The sequence below is a fragment of the Botryllus schlosseri genome, chromosome 14 (genome assembly GCF_051294905.1).
Source record: "Botryllus schlosseri isolate E-star chromosome 14, Bs_hap1, whole genome shotgun sequence".
Lineage (NCBI taxonomy): Eukaryota > Metazoa > Chordata > Ascidiacea > Stolidobranchia > Styelidae > Botryllus > Botryllus schlosseri.
The window spans coordinates 23,372,597-23,389,871 of NC_137249.1; the positions used below are offsets into that span (position 1 = coordinate 23,372,597).

A 17,275-nucleotide genomic window follows, 5' to 3' on the forward strand; every position below is an offset into this window, starting at 1 on the left:
TATTATAACAGACAAAATTAGTTCTTTCAGATGAAACAACCCAATTAAGAGCCAAGTGACAGCGTCGCAATGTATTTAATCGTTCAGGTAGACTTGAATCGTGATCCGGATCTCGTAACATAGTAAAATCGAGGTATGTAGTTTAATTACTCACTCACTACTCTATATGTTGGTGGTGGTCATACCCTGCAAACTTTTTTGCTGCGAACGTAGTGTTTCACCTTACATCAGTTGGTTCAATGTATGTACCGGGTTGTGAAAACTGTCGCTGTTTTGACTATGTGTCACAATCAATAGTAAATACGAGAATTCGTTACTCGTCGAAACGCCGCAGTCAGACATCGTAAAAAGTTCTGCAAGTGAAATGAATTACTGCAGTAAGCAAACTACGTCTTGCTCAACTGTCGCTTTTTTTAGAGTCCTTCACGGCATCTTTTCTCATATAAACGGACAACCGGTTTCAGAGTATACCCGCGTCGATCGCATCGCATCTATATCAACGGTTAACCACGTGAAATAACAATATGCTCTTGTATATCGAAATATACATGTTTTATAGAATATATTAGATCCAATACCTATACTAAAGCCGCAAAACGCATTGGAGCATAAATGGATAATGCACGCAGATCGAATTACACCGAGATTTCCCGAATAAAAGTAGCCTAGAAACATAACTACTTACTGAAAAATCGTTGCGTAGAAGTGGGGTTAGTCTACGAACATAACCACTTACTTACTTTGAAATCTCAACGTGTACTTGTATTCGTACTTTACCTTTACACGGCGTTTTTGTATAATGGATACTAATTTTATTAAAAATAAACAAAAAAGCGCGAAAAATTACATTTTATCCTGGAACGCAGCAAGAAAAATCGTATAAATTTTGTAAAGTAGATAGAAGACTACACTATTCCGATGCACTAAAGACTCTTACACTCTGGATTTTGTTCGGAATTTACGCAAAACCGGTATTGCTCTGCGATAATTTTGATCACTATGTTTTGATAATGACTTGCCTCCGAGAAAGAAATAACATTCATTATACGTTAGATGATACTTTTCCTTGATATTCTATCATGTATATTTAGGACTAATGCGACATCACTATGTGTACGACAGGTCTGATTTGAACACACTAATTTTGCGTATCACACCACAAACTGCGCAAGCCTTCAAAGTTGATAAGAAAACAAGTATTTGCACTCCATCAGAATACTAAAGTAGATTTTCGCGTATATGTACCTAATACTAAAGTGTTTATGATTTCAGATTGCTTCAACTTCATGACATTTTCAGTATTAACAGAAATATAGACCTAGAATACTAACTTTTATTCGTAAATAACTACTTCTACCTTAATTTAATGGATTTATCTGAGATCATTGCTTTACTTAATCCCTCCAAAATGTGCATTATACAAGTACGTCACCATCGAAACCCTCTGGCTATAACTATCTGGCAGTATAATTGCAGCAAATACTCGAGTACTAATTTTAAAGTAACTTAGGTATCTAAATACTCGGGTACTAATTTTAGAGTAACTTAGGAAATCTCAACTTGTACTTGTATTCGTACTTTACCTTTACACGGCGTTTTTGTATAATGGATACTAATTTTATTAAAAATAAACAAAAAGCGCGAAAAATTACATTTTATCCTGGAACGCAGCAAGAAAAATCGTATAAATTTTGTAAAGTAGATAGAAGAGTACACTATTCCGATGCACTAAAGACTCTTACACTCTGGATTTTGTTCGGAATTTACGCAAAACCGCTATTGCTCTGCGATAATTTTGATCACTATGTTTTGATAATGACTTGCTTCCGAGAAAGAAATAACATTCATTAAACGTTAGATGATACTTTTCCTTGATATTCTATCATGTATATTTATGACTAAAGCGACATCACTATGTGTACGACAGGTCTGATTTGAACACACTAATTTTGCGTATCACACCACAAACTGCACAAGCCTTCAAAGTTGATAAGTAAACAAGTATTTGCACTCCATCAGAATACTAAAGTAGCTTTTCGCGTATATGTACCTAATACTAAAGTGTTTATGATTTCAGATTGCTTCAACTTCATGACATTTTCAGTATTAACAGAAATATAGACCTAGAATACTAACTTTTATTCGTAAATAGCTACTTCTACCTTAATTTAATGGATTTATCTGAGATCATTGATTTACTTAATCCCTCCAAAATGTGCATTATACAAGTACGTCACCATCGAAACCCTCTGCCTATAACTATCTGGCAGTATAATTGCAGCAAAAACTCGAGTACTAATTTTAAAGTAACTTAGGTAACTAAATACTCGGGTACTAATTTTAAAGTAACTTAGGTATCTAAATGAGCTCTGAGTCGCTGTTATCTCGCATCTGACCATGGAGTTAACACCGGTATTACCTTCGCTCACTGATGAAAAAGATGAAAGTTGTTAAAGAAAGCAGATTAGTATGAAAACTCGTTAAATAGAAGTAAAAGTAGCCTAGAAACATAACTACTTACTGAAAAATCGTTACGTAGAAATGGGGCTAGTCTACGAACATAACCACTTACTTACTTTGAAATCTCAACTTGTACTTGTAGTCGTACTTTACCTTTACACGACGTTTTTGTATAATGGATACTAATTTTATTAAAAATAAACAAAAAGCGCGAGAAATTACATTTTATCCCGGAACGCATCAAGAAAAATCATATAAATTTTGTAAAGTAGATAGAAAACTACACTATTCCGATGCCCGGAAGACTCTTACACTCTGGATTTTGTGCAGTATATACTAATTTTACATTGCGGAGTATTCCATTAACGTTAATCCAGTGATCCTCCATCTATTTTCAATCACGATCCTCTTATTTGTCTAGGCTTCGAACCCCACATCCAGTACGTTTTCTGGGGATTAATATTTTCAGAGTCAAGTATAGCGTATCGAGACTTCATGAAACTTACTTGGAAATAGTTACTTCTACCCTAATATAAAAGGTTTCTCAGATATCGTTACAATGGAAATGGGTTGAGCGAGCGGTTAAGGCGTTGGACTTAAGTTTCAATGAACAGGTGTTCACGTGGGCTCGAACCCAACACCCAGTACGTTTTAATGGGATTAATACTTTTAGATTCAAATATAGCGTATCGACTACTTTTTCTCAACTGTAATAACAACTTTTAGACTCCGGATTTTGTGTAGTATATACTAATTTACAATACCGCATTTGTAATTCGTGCAAGTACAGGAATATCATAGTTCTTGTAACAAAGTTGTCTGCGCACAATATATGTTAATCATAAGTCCTACACATTCATGATTTCGTCCTAGTTTGAGTTTTAGAAAATATTATACCGACATCGCGACATCTTTCAAAAACAAAACCATGATCAATGCTTGAGAGATCATTTTTGCTATTTATCATTGACATAAGTCATTCTGGAGTGCGAAAACGCATTGTACGATAAAGATGAAACTTGAGCAAATCCAAGGATCCTCATTTTCAAAGTAGATTAGATCTCGAAATAAGCTCTGACTCGCTATTCTCCTCAAACCATGGAATTATCACGAGTATCAGCACCTTCGATCACTGAAGAGAAGGATGAAATTATATCCGAAGCATATTCCTTGACCAGGAATTTTATCATGTACGAACTCGATGGCTCATGCGTTAAGGTAAATACGAAAGCAGAGAGAACCTTACGTCGAGTTGGGTATGAAATGTTCGAGCGACATCGAACAGTCCTGAACGCAGTCTCCAAACGTCTCCGCTATAGTGATGTTGAAGTCAATGAAAAATATAAAGAATATTTACCCGATGAGCGAATGTTCCTGATGATAGCTGAGGAAATTTTCAAAGATACCAAAGAAAATTGGGGGAGGATTGTCTCCATTTTTGTGCTCGGTAGCATTCTTGCTCGCAAGAACGAGAATGAACATCACGGGGAGCATATAGAAGCTATCATACAGACAGTTGGGAATTACATTGCTAGCAAAAGACGAAAGTGGATAGTGCGAAATGGAGGATGGGTGGGTGATTTACATGCCTTGCTTAGGATTTACAAATTATCTTTAGCATGAGATATATAGTGTATCTGCTCTCCAGAGCCCATATCACCTCTCGATGATGAAATTCAGCTTTAGCTTCTAATTCGGTTCCCAATTTATATTCTACGACACGATAACTTTCCTCCGTATGATCATTAAGGCTTCTATTTTTATTGCAGGACGGCTTTGTAGAATTCTTTGATAATACCGCTTTCGACTACAATAAAGTTTGGAAGGGACTCGTGTTTGTCGGAATCGGACTGACATCTATTGCAATAACATTATCAAGATAATGGATGTTCGCATGCTTTATCTCATGTAATATTTTACCAATATAATTCTCCATCGTTTAATCGTGGTAGTTTTTCTGTAGGATGTATACAGTTTTTCTGAGAATACTCGAAACATTTGCCCCATAAGAAAACCTTCTTTATACTTTTAATTTTTCAAATTTCTACAGCTACGTAAGAGAATTGTTAGGGTTACCCAGAATACGCTGCAGGTCAAATTTGATTCGAATACGAGCAGTATTGTGACAGAGATTTACGATAATGTAAAATAACCTACCTTATACGACATCAAATTTCGTCTTCTCTCCAAGTGGAAATATCATGTTCAATAATATTGTTTATACCGAACAAATATAAAATTGCCTATGCTGTTGCTTTGCAAGAATACTTCGCTCAGTAACCAATTTCTGGTGGATTCCAAATCGATATAGATAGAAATACGGCATACTTTACGCTCCAATTCGCTTCCCACACATTCCATATAATTACTAACAGAACAGTACCAGCCTTGAAATTTTGCGTAGTACTAGATGGCATGTATACAATTTCATGACATCCGACAGTACGACGGAGACTATCAAAATATCGGAAGGAGCTAGAGTACTAACGTTTTACTTACTCGAAAATGACTACTTCTACCTTATTTTAAAGGATTCTTCGCTCGGAGCGAAATTTCATGTGGTTTTGGATACTATCCAAGATGTAGGCTCACTTTGATGGGTACTTCGTAAAACTCAAATATTGCGCAGTGAGAGTTCTCAAATTCTCGAAGTATTTTTGTTATTTTTATTGCGAAAAGTCATTCTGCAGCGCGAAAATGCGTCGTAGGATATAGATGACACTAGCACCACTCATCAAGACCACTGAAAACAGTACATTTCAACATTTAGTAGCAGTAAATTACTAGTAAAGTAAAAGAAGGTATGATTTCTGAGTGAGTTAAAAAGTATGATGGGTATTCGTTGCGTTGTATAAGCATAAAAAACATTCCCGCGCGCGCGTCTTAGTAGTAGGTGGTAGGGTAGGAAGTGTTAGGTTTACGAGCGCGCGGGAATGTTTTTTATGCTTATACAACGCAACGAATACCCATCATACTTTTTAACTCACTCAGAAATCATACCTTCTTTTACTTTACTAGTAATTTACTGCTACTAAATGTTGAAATGTACTGTTTTCAGTGGTCTTGATGAGTGGTGCTAGTGTCATCTATATCCTACGACGCATTTTCGCGCTGCAGAATGACTTTTCGCAATAAAAATAACAAAAATACTTCGAGAATTTGAGAACTCTCACTGCGCAATATTTGAGTTTTACGAAGTACCCATCAAAGTGAGCCTACATTTTGGATAGTATCCAAAACCACATAAAATTTCGCTCCGAGCGAAGAATCCTTTAAAATAAGGTAGAAGTAGTCATTTTCGAGTAAGTAAAACGTTAGTACTCTAGCTCCTTCCGATATTTTGATAGTCTCCGTCGTACTGTCGGATGTCATGAAATTGTATACATGCCATCTAGTACTACGCAAAATTTCAAGGCTGGTACTGTTCTGTTAGTAATTATATGGAATGTGTGGGAAGCGAATTGGAGCGTAAAGTATGCCGTATTTCTATCTATATCGATTTGGAATCCACCAGAAATTGCCCAGCAAACACAAAACTTATTAAAGATATTTTTTAAACATCTTCCATGAGTTCAAAAGATGTCCTTCAATGAAGTGCAAAATATATACATTTGTCGACAGAAATGGATATATATAAGATGTCCTGTAGGACATCCTCAAAGATATCCTGATAGACATCCTCAAAGACATCCTGATAAACATCCTCAAAGATATTCTGATGGAGATCCTCAAAGATATCCTGATAAACATCCTCAACGATATCCTATAAGATATTTTTTGTACAATTCGACCCTGTGTGACCCTGAACCCTGGTTGGCTAAACCTGCTATATGCTGCACTTCACACATGAACGAATACGAATCCTCAGTTTTACAAATCATGTATGGCTTTTTGTTCTGTATTGCACCAGTTCAAAATTCCAAAAAATGCATTTGACTAGACCTCGACGAAAAATTGGAATAAAAATGGATGAAGAATGAAGGTAAAATAATAGTCCCTGACATAACATACGTTAGCAAGAAGTAGGCCTTTTTGTTCAGAAGGAAAACTAATTGCCAATTTTAAAAATCAGCATGTATATTAGGGTTGTTCAAAAAAAAACTTTTTTTTCCAAATCGCACTCGCCTAGTGACTAAATCGTCAGGTTGTCCAAGAAAACGATGCACACCAAATTTGACTCAATTCCAACCAGTAACGGCCGTGCAATCTTGAATTGAAATTTTAAAATTATTATTAAAAATAAAAAAATAAAAATTCTCAAATTTTTCTGTCAACCCCATGAAATTGTTGAGCTGTCTTCAAAGACGATGCAAAACAAATTTGAGTCAATTTCGGCTAGTAGAAGCGGAACTATTTGAGTTTTTCGTTGATAATTCCACAAAATTTCAATTCAAGATTGCACGGCCGTTACTGGTTGGAATTGAGTCAAATTTGGTGTACATCGTTTTCTTGGACAACCTGACGATTTAGTCATTAGGCGAGTGAGATTTGGAAAAAAAAGTTTTTTTTGAACAACCCTAATGTATATGGCTTTCTGTTCTGTATGAAATCAGTACAAAACACGAAAAAAACATGGATGAAGAAAATACGTTAGCAAGAATTAGGCCTTGATACAGAACTGTGCAATCACTTCAGCCAATACTTCTGCCTCCTCGATAACAGTCTTGCTCATGTTTTCTCCTTTATCGTCGTCCTATAACATAAATGAATTGATTACTTTGATTGATTAGCAGTAGAGCAATAGTCATTATATGTGTTTGTTTGTGAGTAATGCGGGACGGTCATGTCAAGTCACACTTTACCATCTACTTCGACGACATTGTCGATTTAACTCTGCGCGCCAAATTTGGCTTAATTCCAACATATAGAAGCCAATAAACCAGGGGTTCTCAGCCATCTTTTGGGCATGGCCCATTTTCGGGTTTGAAAATGTTCTTGAGACCCATCTCTTACCACAGAGTAGGGTCGTAGTCCTTTTCAATGTGTGGTAATCGCCACCACCAATTTGCATATTTCTCTATTATAAGCACCTTTTTATCTTACAAATCATATTTAAGGGGGGAGGGTACTGCTGGACTCGGAAAAAATTTCATTTTTTTTTTATTGCAGAATCCAAATGTATAAAACTAGCTCTTTAAAAAAATATGCTTACCTTGCCTGATTTGTAATTAGAAGTTTGTTAAAATGATATTTGAAATCTCATGTTTTCGTATAAATACCCCCCCCCCCTCCTCTCATTTTTAAACAAGCTCAAAATTGTCTGTAAACAATCAGTAATCATCATTTCATACAGTGAGTAGAAGAGCCATATCTGTAATCGATTAAGCGTGACGTTCAAAACATTGTAATCCTACTACTCCTGGATTGCGATCAGCTGTTCGCTCACAAGAGAAGAGGTGAAAGTTATCCATTTTCTGTGTTTTGTTTATCATATTGGGAAATTTTCAAGATTGCATTGGTAGATTATTGATTGCTAATCGTTGTATTGATTATGAGGACAAAGATAACCACTAAGAAGGCATTTGGCAACAGGAAAAGAAAATGCTATAATCGCGGAAAAGTACCGGTAGTTCCTAAGAAATCTTTTGAGAAAAGATTGGACCTTTCATCGCCCTCAACATCTGGAAGTGGTGGTTCAGATTCTGCAGAGACGTTTTTCCTCGCAAGTTTTGCATTTTTTGATTCAGTTGTTCAAAAAATTGTGAATTGCCCCGACTGTGGCTCAACTGACAAAGGCTATTGGAACTGCATACAGCATAAAGGATTTGCAACTCAAATTATTATCGGAGTATCATGCTGCAAAAAAGAAATTTTTCGACAATACACCTCCGAAATGAAAGATATCGTAGAACTCGACGGTAAGAATCATTCCCATCACCAAATAAACACAAGAGCTGTGTTCTCTGCTCTGCAAAATTCTATGCACTTGGCTAAGCTGAATTCGTTCACAGAAATGATGGGTATTGAAAAGGGCATTTCCAAAAAATCATTCGAAAAAATTTCAGCTCTAATCTATAACAGGACCAAATCTACTCTGAAAGATTCCATTGATTCATCCAGACAGTCTGTAAAAAATATATATGATCAAAGTGATGAAAATGGCCTGACCAATATCAGTGTGTCCTATGACGGAACCTGGCAAAAAAGGGGGCACGTCAGTAAATATGGCATCGGCTTCGTCATAGAGCCGAGCACAGGTTTTGTGCTCGACTATGAAGTAAAATCTAAATATTGTCGTGTTTGCGATACCAACGAAAAAAGGTACAAGGATGAAGCATTGAAAAAGTGGAGAGAGGAACACGAGCCAGTATGCTATAAAAACCACGAGGGATCATCGGGGGCCATGGAGAGAGATATTGCCAAAATTCTTTGGCATCGTTCTGCAGAAATAGGATTTCGTTACACTACAATGATTTCAGATGGAGATTCCTCAGTGATGGCAATGCTGAAAGAATCAAAACCCTATGGGTCCATCGCTGTGGTAAAGGAGGAGTGCATCAACCACGTCAATAAAAGAATGTACACCAGATTAACAAAGGTCGTACAGACGGAAAAACTAAAAAAACATAAAATGGGAGGGGTCGGCAAATTGAGTATTCCCAGAATAAAAAAGTGGAGTCAGTACTACCACAATGCCATTGTGAATAGTGCACCCGATGCAAAAGAAGCCTCAAAAAAAGTTTGGGCAATACTGTTGCACAATTGTTCAACCCCGGAAAAACCCACTCATGGTTATTGTGATGAGGCGTGGTGTTTTTACAAAAAAGCTAAACGGGAAGGAGCTAGTGATCCGATACCACTACCAAAAAGCAAGTACCATCCACTGACACCTCAAATGTTCCAAGCAGTAAAACCTGTATTTCAAGATCTTGCAAGTTTAGATTTGCTTTCTAGGTGCATGAAACTGCAAACTCAAAATGCGAATGAGTGCCTCCACAGCACATTATGGAAGCGATGCTCCAAGGATTCTTTTTGTGGTAAAGACTACATGGAATTTGTGGTGGCTCTTGCAGTTATACGATGGAACAATGGTGCAAAAGGTTTGTTCAATGTGTGCAATTCTGCAGGAGTTCCAATGAGTCCCCGCGTCAAAGATGCGGCATCTAGAGACGATGCCATCAGAATTAAACGATCTCACACTCAGGCTGACACAACGCTGGAACGGAAACGTAAAAGATTGGATGATTTATCCAAGGATAGAGAGTCTGAGAGACACGAAGGCACTACTTACAGTGCAGGAAAATTTTGATTATATTAGTGCTGCATCATTGATTCTTTCCTCACTGTTGCAACGTTCGATATTGTTTGTTTCGTTTTTTTTATTACATTTGATGCCGAAAATTTGCTTGTTTGAAAGATCTCGGGAGGTAAATGTGGGTGTAATATCTTCCCTCGTACCAAATGCGATCGGTATTGACAAAGTTGCAGTATTCACAATATGTTATTTCGTCTATACAACATCTAACTGATGTCTGATTTAGGATTTAGAAAATTTTCAAATTTGGTATAGCAATTTTGAGTGAAAAATCATCAAATCGCACAAAATTTGTATCTTTTATTTCGCATTTAGGATCATTCAATTTCCTTCAAATTTGGCTATATACTCATTAAAGCATGCCTACAACATTTAAAGGCAACAGATTTCAAATACCTGCTCTACTTTTTCACCATAATATTTTTCAATTTTCAAAGTTGATTTTCTCTCATTTTTAGTTTTTGGTAATATGGGGTCACGAGGACAAGAAATTTTTATATCAAAAGACCTTCAATCCTGATCAAACTTGGGTTAGTAGTAGCGGTAGGACTGTTCTACCTGCTGAAACTATTGTTTTTGCTACCTGACATTTAGTATACGCACTATGCTACTTATAATCTGAATTTTTCGAAAAAAAATCGAAAATTCAGCACCTCACTAGCACCAAACGAATATTCCGTAATTTTCTTTTTGATATCGGAAGTTTCAAGCGTTTCAGCAGGTTCTTATAGGCCTCGGGACACTTTACAAAGCATTGCTTAGAATCTCTCAGCATCCATCGATGAGACAGGCGTTTTCCCGTGCTACTTGTTCGATTCGCCAATCTCCCCCCCAATTTGGGCCCAAGGAGTCATCGTAAAATGCTGAAATTCTTGCAGTATATGAAGTTGAGTATAAATAGCTCACACACCAATTTTTAGGAATCCAGCATCAATTGGTTATGAAATATCGCAATTTGAAAATTTTGTGAGTCTAGCAGTACCCTCCCCCCTTAAATGTAGACCTACAGGGACAAAAAATCACGCAAAGCACGACAAAAATCTACTTCAACAAACGACCAACAAAGTAATTTTGGGTTCAGTCGAGCTCCCCTAATTGGGTGTTTGGAGTGTGACGGCCCTGGAAGATCGTATAACTCATCGTTATCGTTCTGGGCCAGCTTCAAACATTTCTTTGGTGAACGGGATACTATAGCTAGCTGTAAAATGTACCTAATATATATACCAGCGAAGTTTCAAATCCCTAATTTTGTATCTCAATGATTTGACTTCTACACGTTGGAATTGAGCCATATTTGCCATGCATCTTGTTCGCCACCGAAATAGCCGACCCAATGCTCCCTCTAATTTTTGACGAGTCTGCACACACTCACCAACTCACAGTAGTGCATAACGACTAAAAAAAATGACATCACTTCAGATTTTTTCTGTGCGCAGAGACCAACTAAGCACTGTGCAATTGCGCACGTGCGCAGTGCAGCTTAGAGGGAACATGGGTCAGGCAATAGCAATCTGAGCCCCCCACGCGGTACGAATGCGACCAGTTGAGGATGAACTTGCTTCCCGTGTAGAAATGTGAATTGAAAGGAGTTTGAAATGAGTGACGGATTATTGGCAAAAAAGTTTTGGAGACATTGGTTCGTGGTTCCACCGCTAAATCTGAGCAAGTGTAACGAGATGATCAAAAATTTATGCAAGCAAGACCAACAATTTTGACAAAATTGAATGACTATAAATTTTTTTTTTAAATTACATCACGTCAAAGTTTGGGAACCACTGGTATAGCGTTCTGAAGATGAATGGAAGCGGCCCTGGAGGTAGCAACGATTCACTTACTGTCAAATGATATGATAAAGAACGCAGCTGTCACACAGACGTCAGATTCATAAACAAAATTACCTTGCAAGCTCCAATAACAGTTAGAAATCGTCCCACTTTGGTTGTAATTGTTGTACTCTCGGCCGTAGGATGAGCCACTTTACATGCTCCTTCAAAGATAATATAAGTAGATCAGGGGCTGCATTACAAAACAATGCGGCAAATCGGAATCTCCGCCATCGGTAACAATCTCTCAATCTCTCTCGAATGTGATCACCCCATAGTGTCAAAATTGGTATTTTAAAACATTCCAGACTCAACACCGAGTTGCGCAATCAACGCACTTGTTTGTGATTTTGCCATGTCGGCAATGTCAGTGGAAGATGACTTCAAACGAGGGCTTATAAGACTGTATGGCAGCAACGATTGCAATTTAGCTGCGATGATCTTTCACAAGAAGGGAAAGCAAAATACTTTAACTCTGTATAAATGCTCTCGAAGGCATTGCTATCGAGGGTTTTGTAATCTCGATTGTAATATCAGTAACAACTTACGTGTAATAGTCTTGTAAAGAGTAAAATTTTGAAAACTTCTTTTTTGTCCATTTTTGCTTCTTTGACCTTTTAGGCTGAACAATTGCCACACATCTTTTACAGCTATGCTTGTCATGATATTTCTGACCGTTGAAGCCAATTGTTAACCGTGAAGTCCTTTCAAAGCAGATACCTGTAGTACAAAATACAAATGGCTCTGCCTTACGATAGTGGTGTGTACCAGAATGAAAAATAACTAGATCAGCTCAAAAAATAAGTAGGGTTTCGATATTTTTCGAATTCACTAATATAGCATCAATTCATCATGGCAAAGTACATGCATAAATGACGATTATACCCCCAAACCCCCCTCTGGCTACGCGCCTGCATAAACATCAAATAACTTGATGGAACGTTGATCTTGACGAGAAGTTAGATCAGGGTGGGCAACTTCTCCAGTCGGCAGGCCGGATATAGGAAAATTAAGTACTTGGGCACCGGATTGCTGAATCGATGCATTATTCGTCCATTTATCCACAAGGAATATATCGTATCTAATGAATGTATTTTAACAACAGCAATGTCACTTCAAAGCCATTTCTCGCCGATAATGGAGAATACAATGTGGATTTGAGAATAACATTGTCATGTAGGCAATCTCGATACTGAATTCATGCGGCCTGCGTCCTCTACCAAATTCAAAAAGTGGCCTACAACCCATTTTGAGTTGGCGCCCCTGGCATAAGCGGTGCCTTACAAAAACCTAGAAGTGTGCCGTGCTACAAGTCGGCGGTTACGGAATCAAAAATTGGAAATATCAGCCTGCTGACCCTTGAAGTCGACAAAAATCATGATTACCACAGACCACATTAGGTTTGATTGCATCGTCAATGCCGATAATGCAAGTCTTTTCGCTTCAACGAACTTACGCGTAAGCTCCACTCTCGCAACGCTGCGCATACACGTATAATATAATAACATAGTCACTAAAATTTGACGTAGTAAGGAATTAGTGGGGAATCTCGGCAAACTGGGGCGGGGCATTATCATGTAGGACAGAAAACTGTCGGCGGGCCGGACAAAATCACTTCACGGGCCGTATGCTGCCTGCCCCTGGGTTAGATACTCCGGCTAAGTTTGCTCTAATCGACAAAATCATACCAGTTCAGATTTCTTGCAATCGCCGTCAGTCAAGTTCTTTTCCAGTTGTTCCAGCTGAGATACCGTTTGACAGGGGTTTTCAATAAGATCTTCAAGCAAGATTGGGGCTGTTGTACTGTGTTTATTTTTTGAGTCGTCGATGATGTGACCTTTACTTAGATCCATCATCTGGTTCATCTGCAACTTGATGTCTTTGATGTCTTTACGCATCAGAGAAATATATAGAGTGGTCACTGTGTGCAGATGTTGGAGTTGATGAAGAACATGGAGGAGCTAAAAAATTATTTGAATTCAAGAAAACTGGATTGATCATATGCGATAAACTTACCATTACTTTGTGATAGGCCTTGTTGTTGACAGTCAGAATTTTGCAGTTCATCATTGCTTACAAATGAAGGATCGTCTGGAAAATAGAGCAACTCTATTGCTTAAATTCGAGAATGAATCAAAGTGTTAGGAGCTTACTGCATTGGTTGATTCCCTGCAACTGGGCGCTACATTCAATGTTGGGATCATGCTGTTCTTGAACACTCTCCTCACTTGATGATGGCAAACTTGCATTCGAAGCATCATTAACAAGAGCACTTTTGCTTGTCACACTTTCATCGCCAGAATCAGGAGGTGACCGCACTCTTGGAGTTGGTATAGGCATGCCTTGTGTCTGAATACTTGGGTTACGTATTTTCTTTGAAGGAACAGCATCATCTACAAAGTATGAAAGTTATACATATGTCACTTCTGCGTATAACATATTAGGCAGAATAAGAGTGTAGGCTATACCTGGATTATCAGATGACATGGACTTGTCAAAAAATCTTTTGGCGGCTGACGTTTTCGGTTAGGCCGTTGTAGGTCCTTATGAAGCGGAGGGCAAGCTACTATTGTCTGCAACTGCCCTCACATCACGAAAGGCCTTGACCCATAAATCTAAAACAGATGGATAATATAGATGGTAAGTTTCCAGATTTATCAAACTACTGGATTTGTAAACAGCGCAACTAGATCTAGAATTACTCAAATTTGAAAACTCGCACAAACTTGAAAAAACGATATTGTATCGCACACGCAAACATAGAACTGCTAATGAAATGCTGTACGCAAGTAACTGTATATACAGCTTAGTGGTTCCCAACCTTTTTCGGTGTCAGGGCCAAATTTAGAATTTCAGAGTATATAGTTGGGGCCGCACGAATTCGTGACTGCTTTAGATCAATAAAAAGTTCACAAAATAGAGTAAAATCGAGGAGAACTGCTGCTGGGTTTTGCCTCAGCGTATTCAACCGTGAGTCCCGTGTTGTACATCTATTCGTAGATTAGTTATCAATACCTATATACAGTAGTGACATAACGTTAGCACTCTACTCAGAACTTTTCTGCAATCCTAATTAACAACTCCAGACTCCAAGCTAAGCAAGAGAATTTTATAAATATAAATTTTATATCATAAATCGATTTCTTTAAATTTTTGTGGGGGACGCAAGACGGCTAGCTCGAGGCCGCGGTTGGGAATCACTGGTATAGCTAGATGCTACAGTCTCATTTTTGTCATGATTCAAGTCATCCCAACACTGGTACTGAGTAACGGTAAACCTTCACAAATTATGAGTTGACTTACCGGATGAGCATTTGATACGTATTTTGTACAGAGTCCAATTGCCCGTGTCATATTTCACTTGACGATGATGAAACGATCCGTCCCGTCAAATCGGCGGTTCTAGCTCGCTTGAACCGTAGCCACTCTTTCTGGTATTGCCTACGTCTGTGCTTCCCCCGACTTATTTTATATCTGGGCATTACCACGTTGTAGCTGAGCTCCCACTACACTATTATAGACAAAAGTACAAGAACATTCGATCACAATGAATGATTTTAGCGACCACCATCTGATGATATTATATAATCCAGCACTGTCACAATAACTTATACGATATTCGCAAAAGTGCAAACCAAGTTCTATACTTTGTGACATTATACCATTCACTATATACCTATGATTCGTATCAAGCATATATAAATTACCATCTACAGTTCAGTTTTCAGTAATCCTCTGAAGGAATATGGTTGGTTGAGCCTTAATTTACCACGATTAATTCCAGAACGCAACTAAACCTAACATACGACTGCGTAGCTGTAAGCCTCCATTACGAGAGCGCTTTGTCTGACAGTATTTCGCGCCGAAACTTATGTGAACTCGCAAGGGAGAAATGGCCTCTCGTTTACACTCCGGATCAGAAGCCGGAGTCGTAGCAGGATTTCAGCCAGACTGGATGCGGATTCTGAATTTATTTCGACAGTCGGATTTTGGCAACATTCTTAATTATAATCTTAAATACGACATCATGATTTTGGCAGAATTTTTTTGGACGCAGAACCGGAAATTCTCCAGTCGGATTCTGCGGACTTTCAAATTTCCTTCCAAAATTTGGGAACCGACCAATTCCAATCAAATACAACCCAACCACCCAAAGCAGCGGAGGTGGCGGAGCGCGCGGATGCTGGCTAATATGATATTTAATTTTAGTCTGCAAAATTGCAAGAAAGAGCGTGACACTAGGTGGAACATACGGTAGTGACACAGGTGATTAATCGCCCCATGAGAGTAAAAGTTCAATATAATCTACTGTACAGTTATAAACACCACTCTACCATAGTAGGAAGCAATAATCGAATTTGATATTCCTAACAAATATATTTTCAGCATTCGACAAAATTTGGCCAAGAAAAGTTGTGGTTCAGCAAAAGGTATGCACATAGCAATTTACAACGTAGCTACGTTACAAATTGCTATGGTATGCACAGGATATGATTTGGACTTGACTGGACAAGAACAAGATATATTTAAGTCGTGCTTCAGCACAAGGTATGGACAAGATATGATTTGGACTTGACTGGACAAGAACAAGATATATTTAAGCCGTGCTTCAGCACAAGGTATGGACAAGATATGATTTGGACTTGACTGGACAAGAACAAGATATATTGATTTCGTGCTTCAGCACACAAGGTATGGACAAGATATGATTTGGACTTGACTGGACCAGAAAAAGATATAGTTAATTCGTGCTTAAGCACAAGGTATGGACAAGATACGATTTGGACTTGACTGGACAAGAACAAGATATATTTAAGTCGTGCTTCAGCACAAGGTTTGCACAAAGATATGATTTGAACATGACTGGAGATGAAAAAGATATATTTAAGTCGTGCTTCAGCACAAAGCATGCACAAGATATCATTTGAACCTGGCTGGACAAGAAAAAGATATCCTGACAGGTTCAAAAGACATCTAGTGTTTGCTGGGTGGTTACTGAGCGAAGTATTCTTGCAAAGCAACAGCATAGGCAATTTTATATTTGTTCGGTATAAACAATATTATTGAACATGATATTTCCACTTGGAGAGAAGACGAAATTTGATGTCGTATAAGGTAGGTTATTTTACATTATCGTAAATCTCTGTCACAATACTGCTCGTATTCGAATCAAATTTGACCTGCAGCGTATTCTGGGTAACCCTAACAATTCCCTTACGTAGCTGTAGAAATTTGAAAAATTAAAAGTATAAAGAAGGTTTTCTTATGGGGCAAATGTTTCGAGTATTCTCAGAAAAACTGTATACATCCTACAGAAAAACTACCACGATTAAACGATGGAGAATTATATTGGTAAAATATTACATGAGATAAAGCATGCGAACATCCATTATCTTGATAATGTTATTGCAATAGATGTCAGTCCGATTCCGAAAAACACGAGTCCCTTCCAAACTTTATTGTAGTCGAAAGCGGTATTATCAAAGAATTCTACAAAGCCGTCCTGCAATAAAAATAGAAGCCTTAATGATCATACGGAGGAAAGTTATCGTGTCGTAGAATATAAATTGGGAACCGAATTAGAAGCTAAAGCTGAATTTCATCATCGAGAGGTGATATGGGCTCTGGAGAGCAGATACACTATATATCTCATGCTAAAGATAATTTGTAAATCCTAAGCAAGGCATGTAAATCACCCACCCATCCTCCATTTCGCACTATCCACTTTCGTCTTTTG

At 37.9% G+C, this 17,275-nt stretch overlaps 3 protein-coding genes across 3 annotated transcripts; 1 reads left to right on the forward strand and 2 right to left on the reverse strand.

Annotated features, from left to right (window-relative positions):
• The window catches only part of LOC145456243 (uncharacterized), a 223,473-nt gene that overhangs the window by 64,746 nt on the left and 141,452 nt on the right, over positions 1 to 17,275 (reverse strand).
• On the forward strand, positions 3,510 to 4,481 carry LOC145456334 (induced myeloid leukemia cell differentiation protein Mcl-1 homolog). The gene is made up of 2 exons (XM_080334407.1): positions 3,510 to 4,032; positions 4,230 to 4,481. The coding sequence occupies exons 1-2, from the start codon at positions 3,559 to 3,561 to the stop codon at positions 4,341 to 4,343; spliced, it is 588 nt and encodes a 195-aa protein (XP_080190533.1). The 5' UTR covers positions 3,510 to 3,558; the 3' UTR covers positions 4,344 to 4,481.
• On the reverse strand, positions 6,343 to 15,692 carry LOC145455501 (uncharacterized). 2 transcript variants are annotated; one of them, XM_080333483.1, is made up of 7 exons: positions 14,842 to 15,692; positions 14,007 to 14,153; positions 13,692 to 13,931; positions 13,561 to 13,629; positions 12,087 to 13,499; positions 11,614 to 11,702; positions 6,343 to 7,153 (listed from the first exon to the last, which is right to left on the reverse strand). In XM_080333483.1, the coding sequence occupies exons 2-5, from the start codon at positions 14,023 to 14,025 to the stop codon at positions 13,429 to 13,431; spliced, it is 399 nt and encodes a 132-aa protein (XP_080189609.1). In that variant the 5' UTR covers positions 14,026 to 14,153; positions 14,842 to 15,692; the 3' UTR covers positions 6,343 to 7,153; positions 11,614 to 11,702; positions 12,087 to 13,428. The 2 variants fall into 2 exon arrangements, with proteins under 2 accessions (XP_080189609.1, XP_080189608.1); XM_080333482.1 differs by having other exon boundaries at positions 13,555 to 13,629; positions 14,842 to 15,690.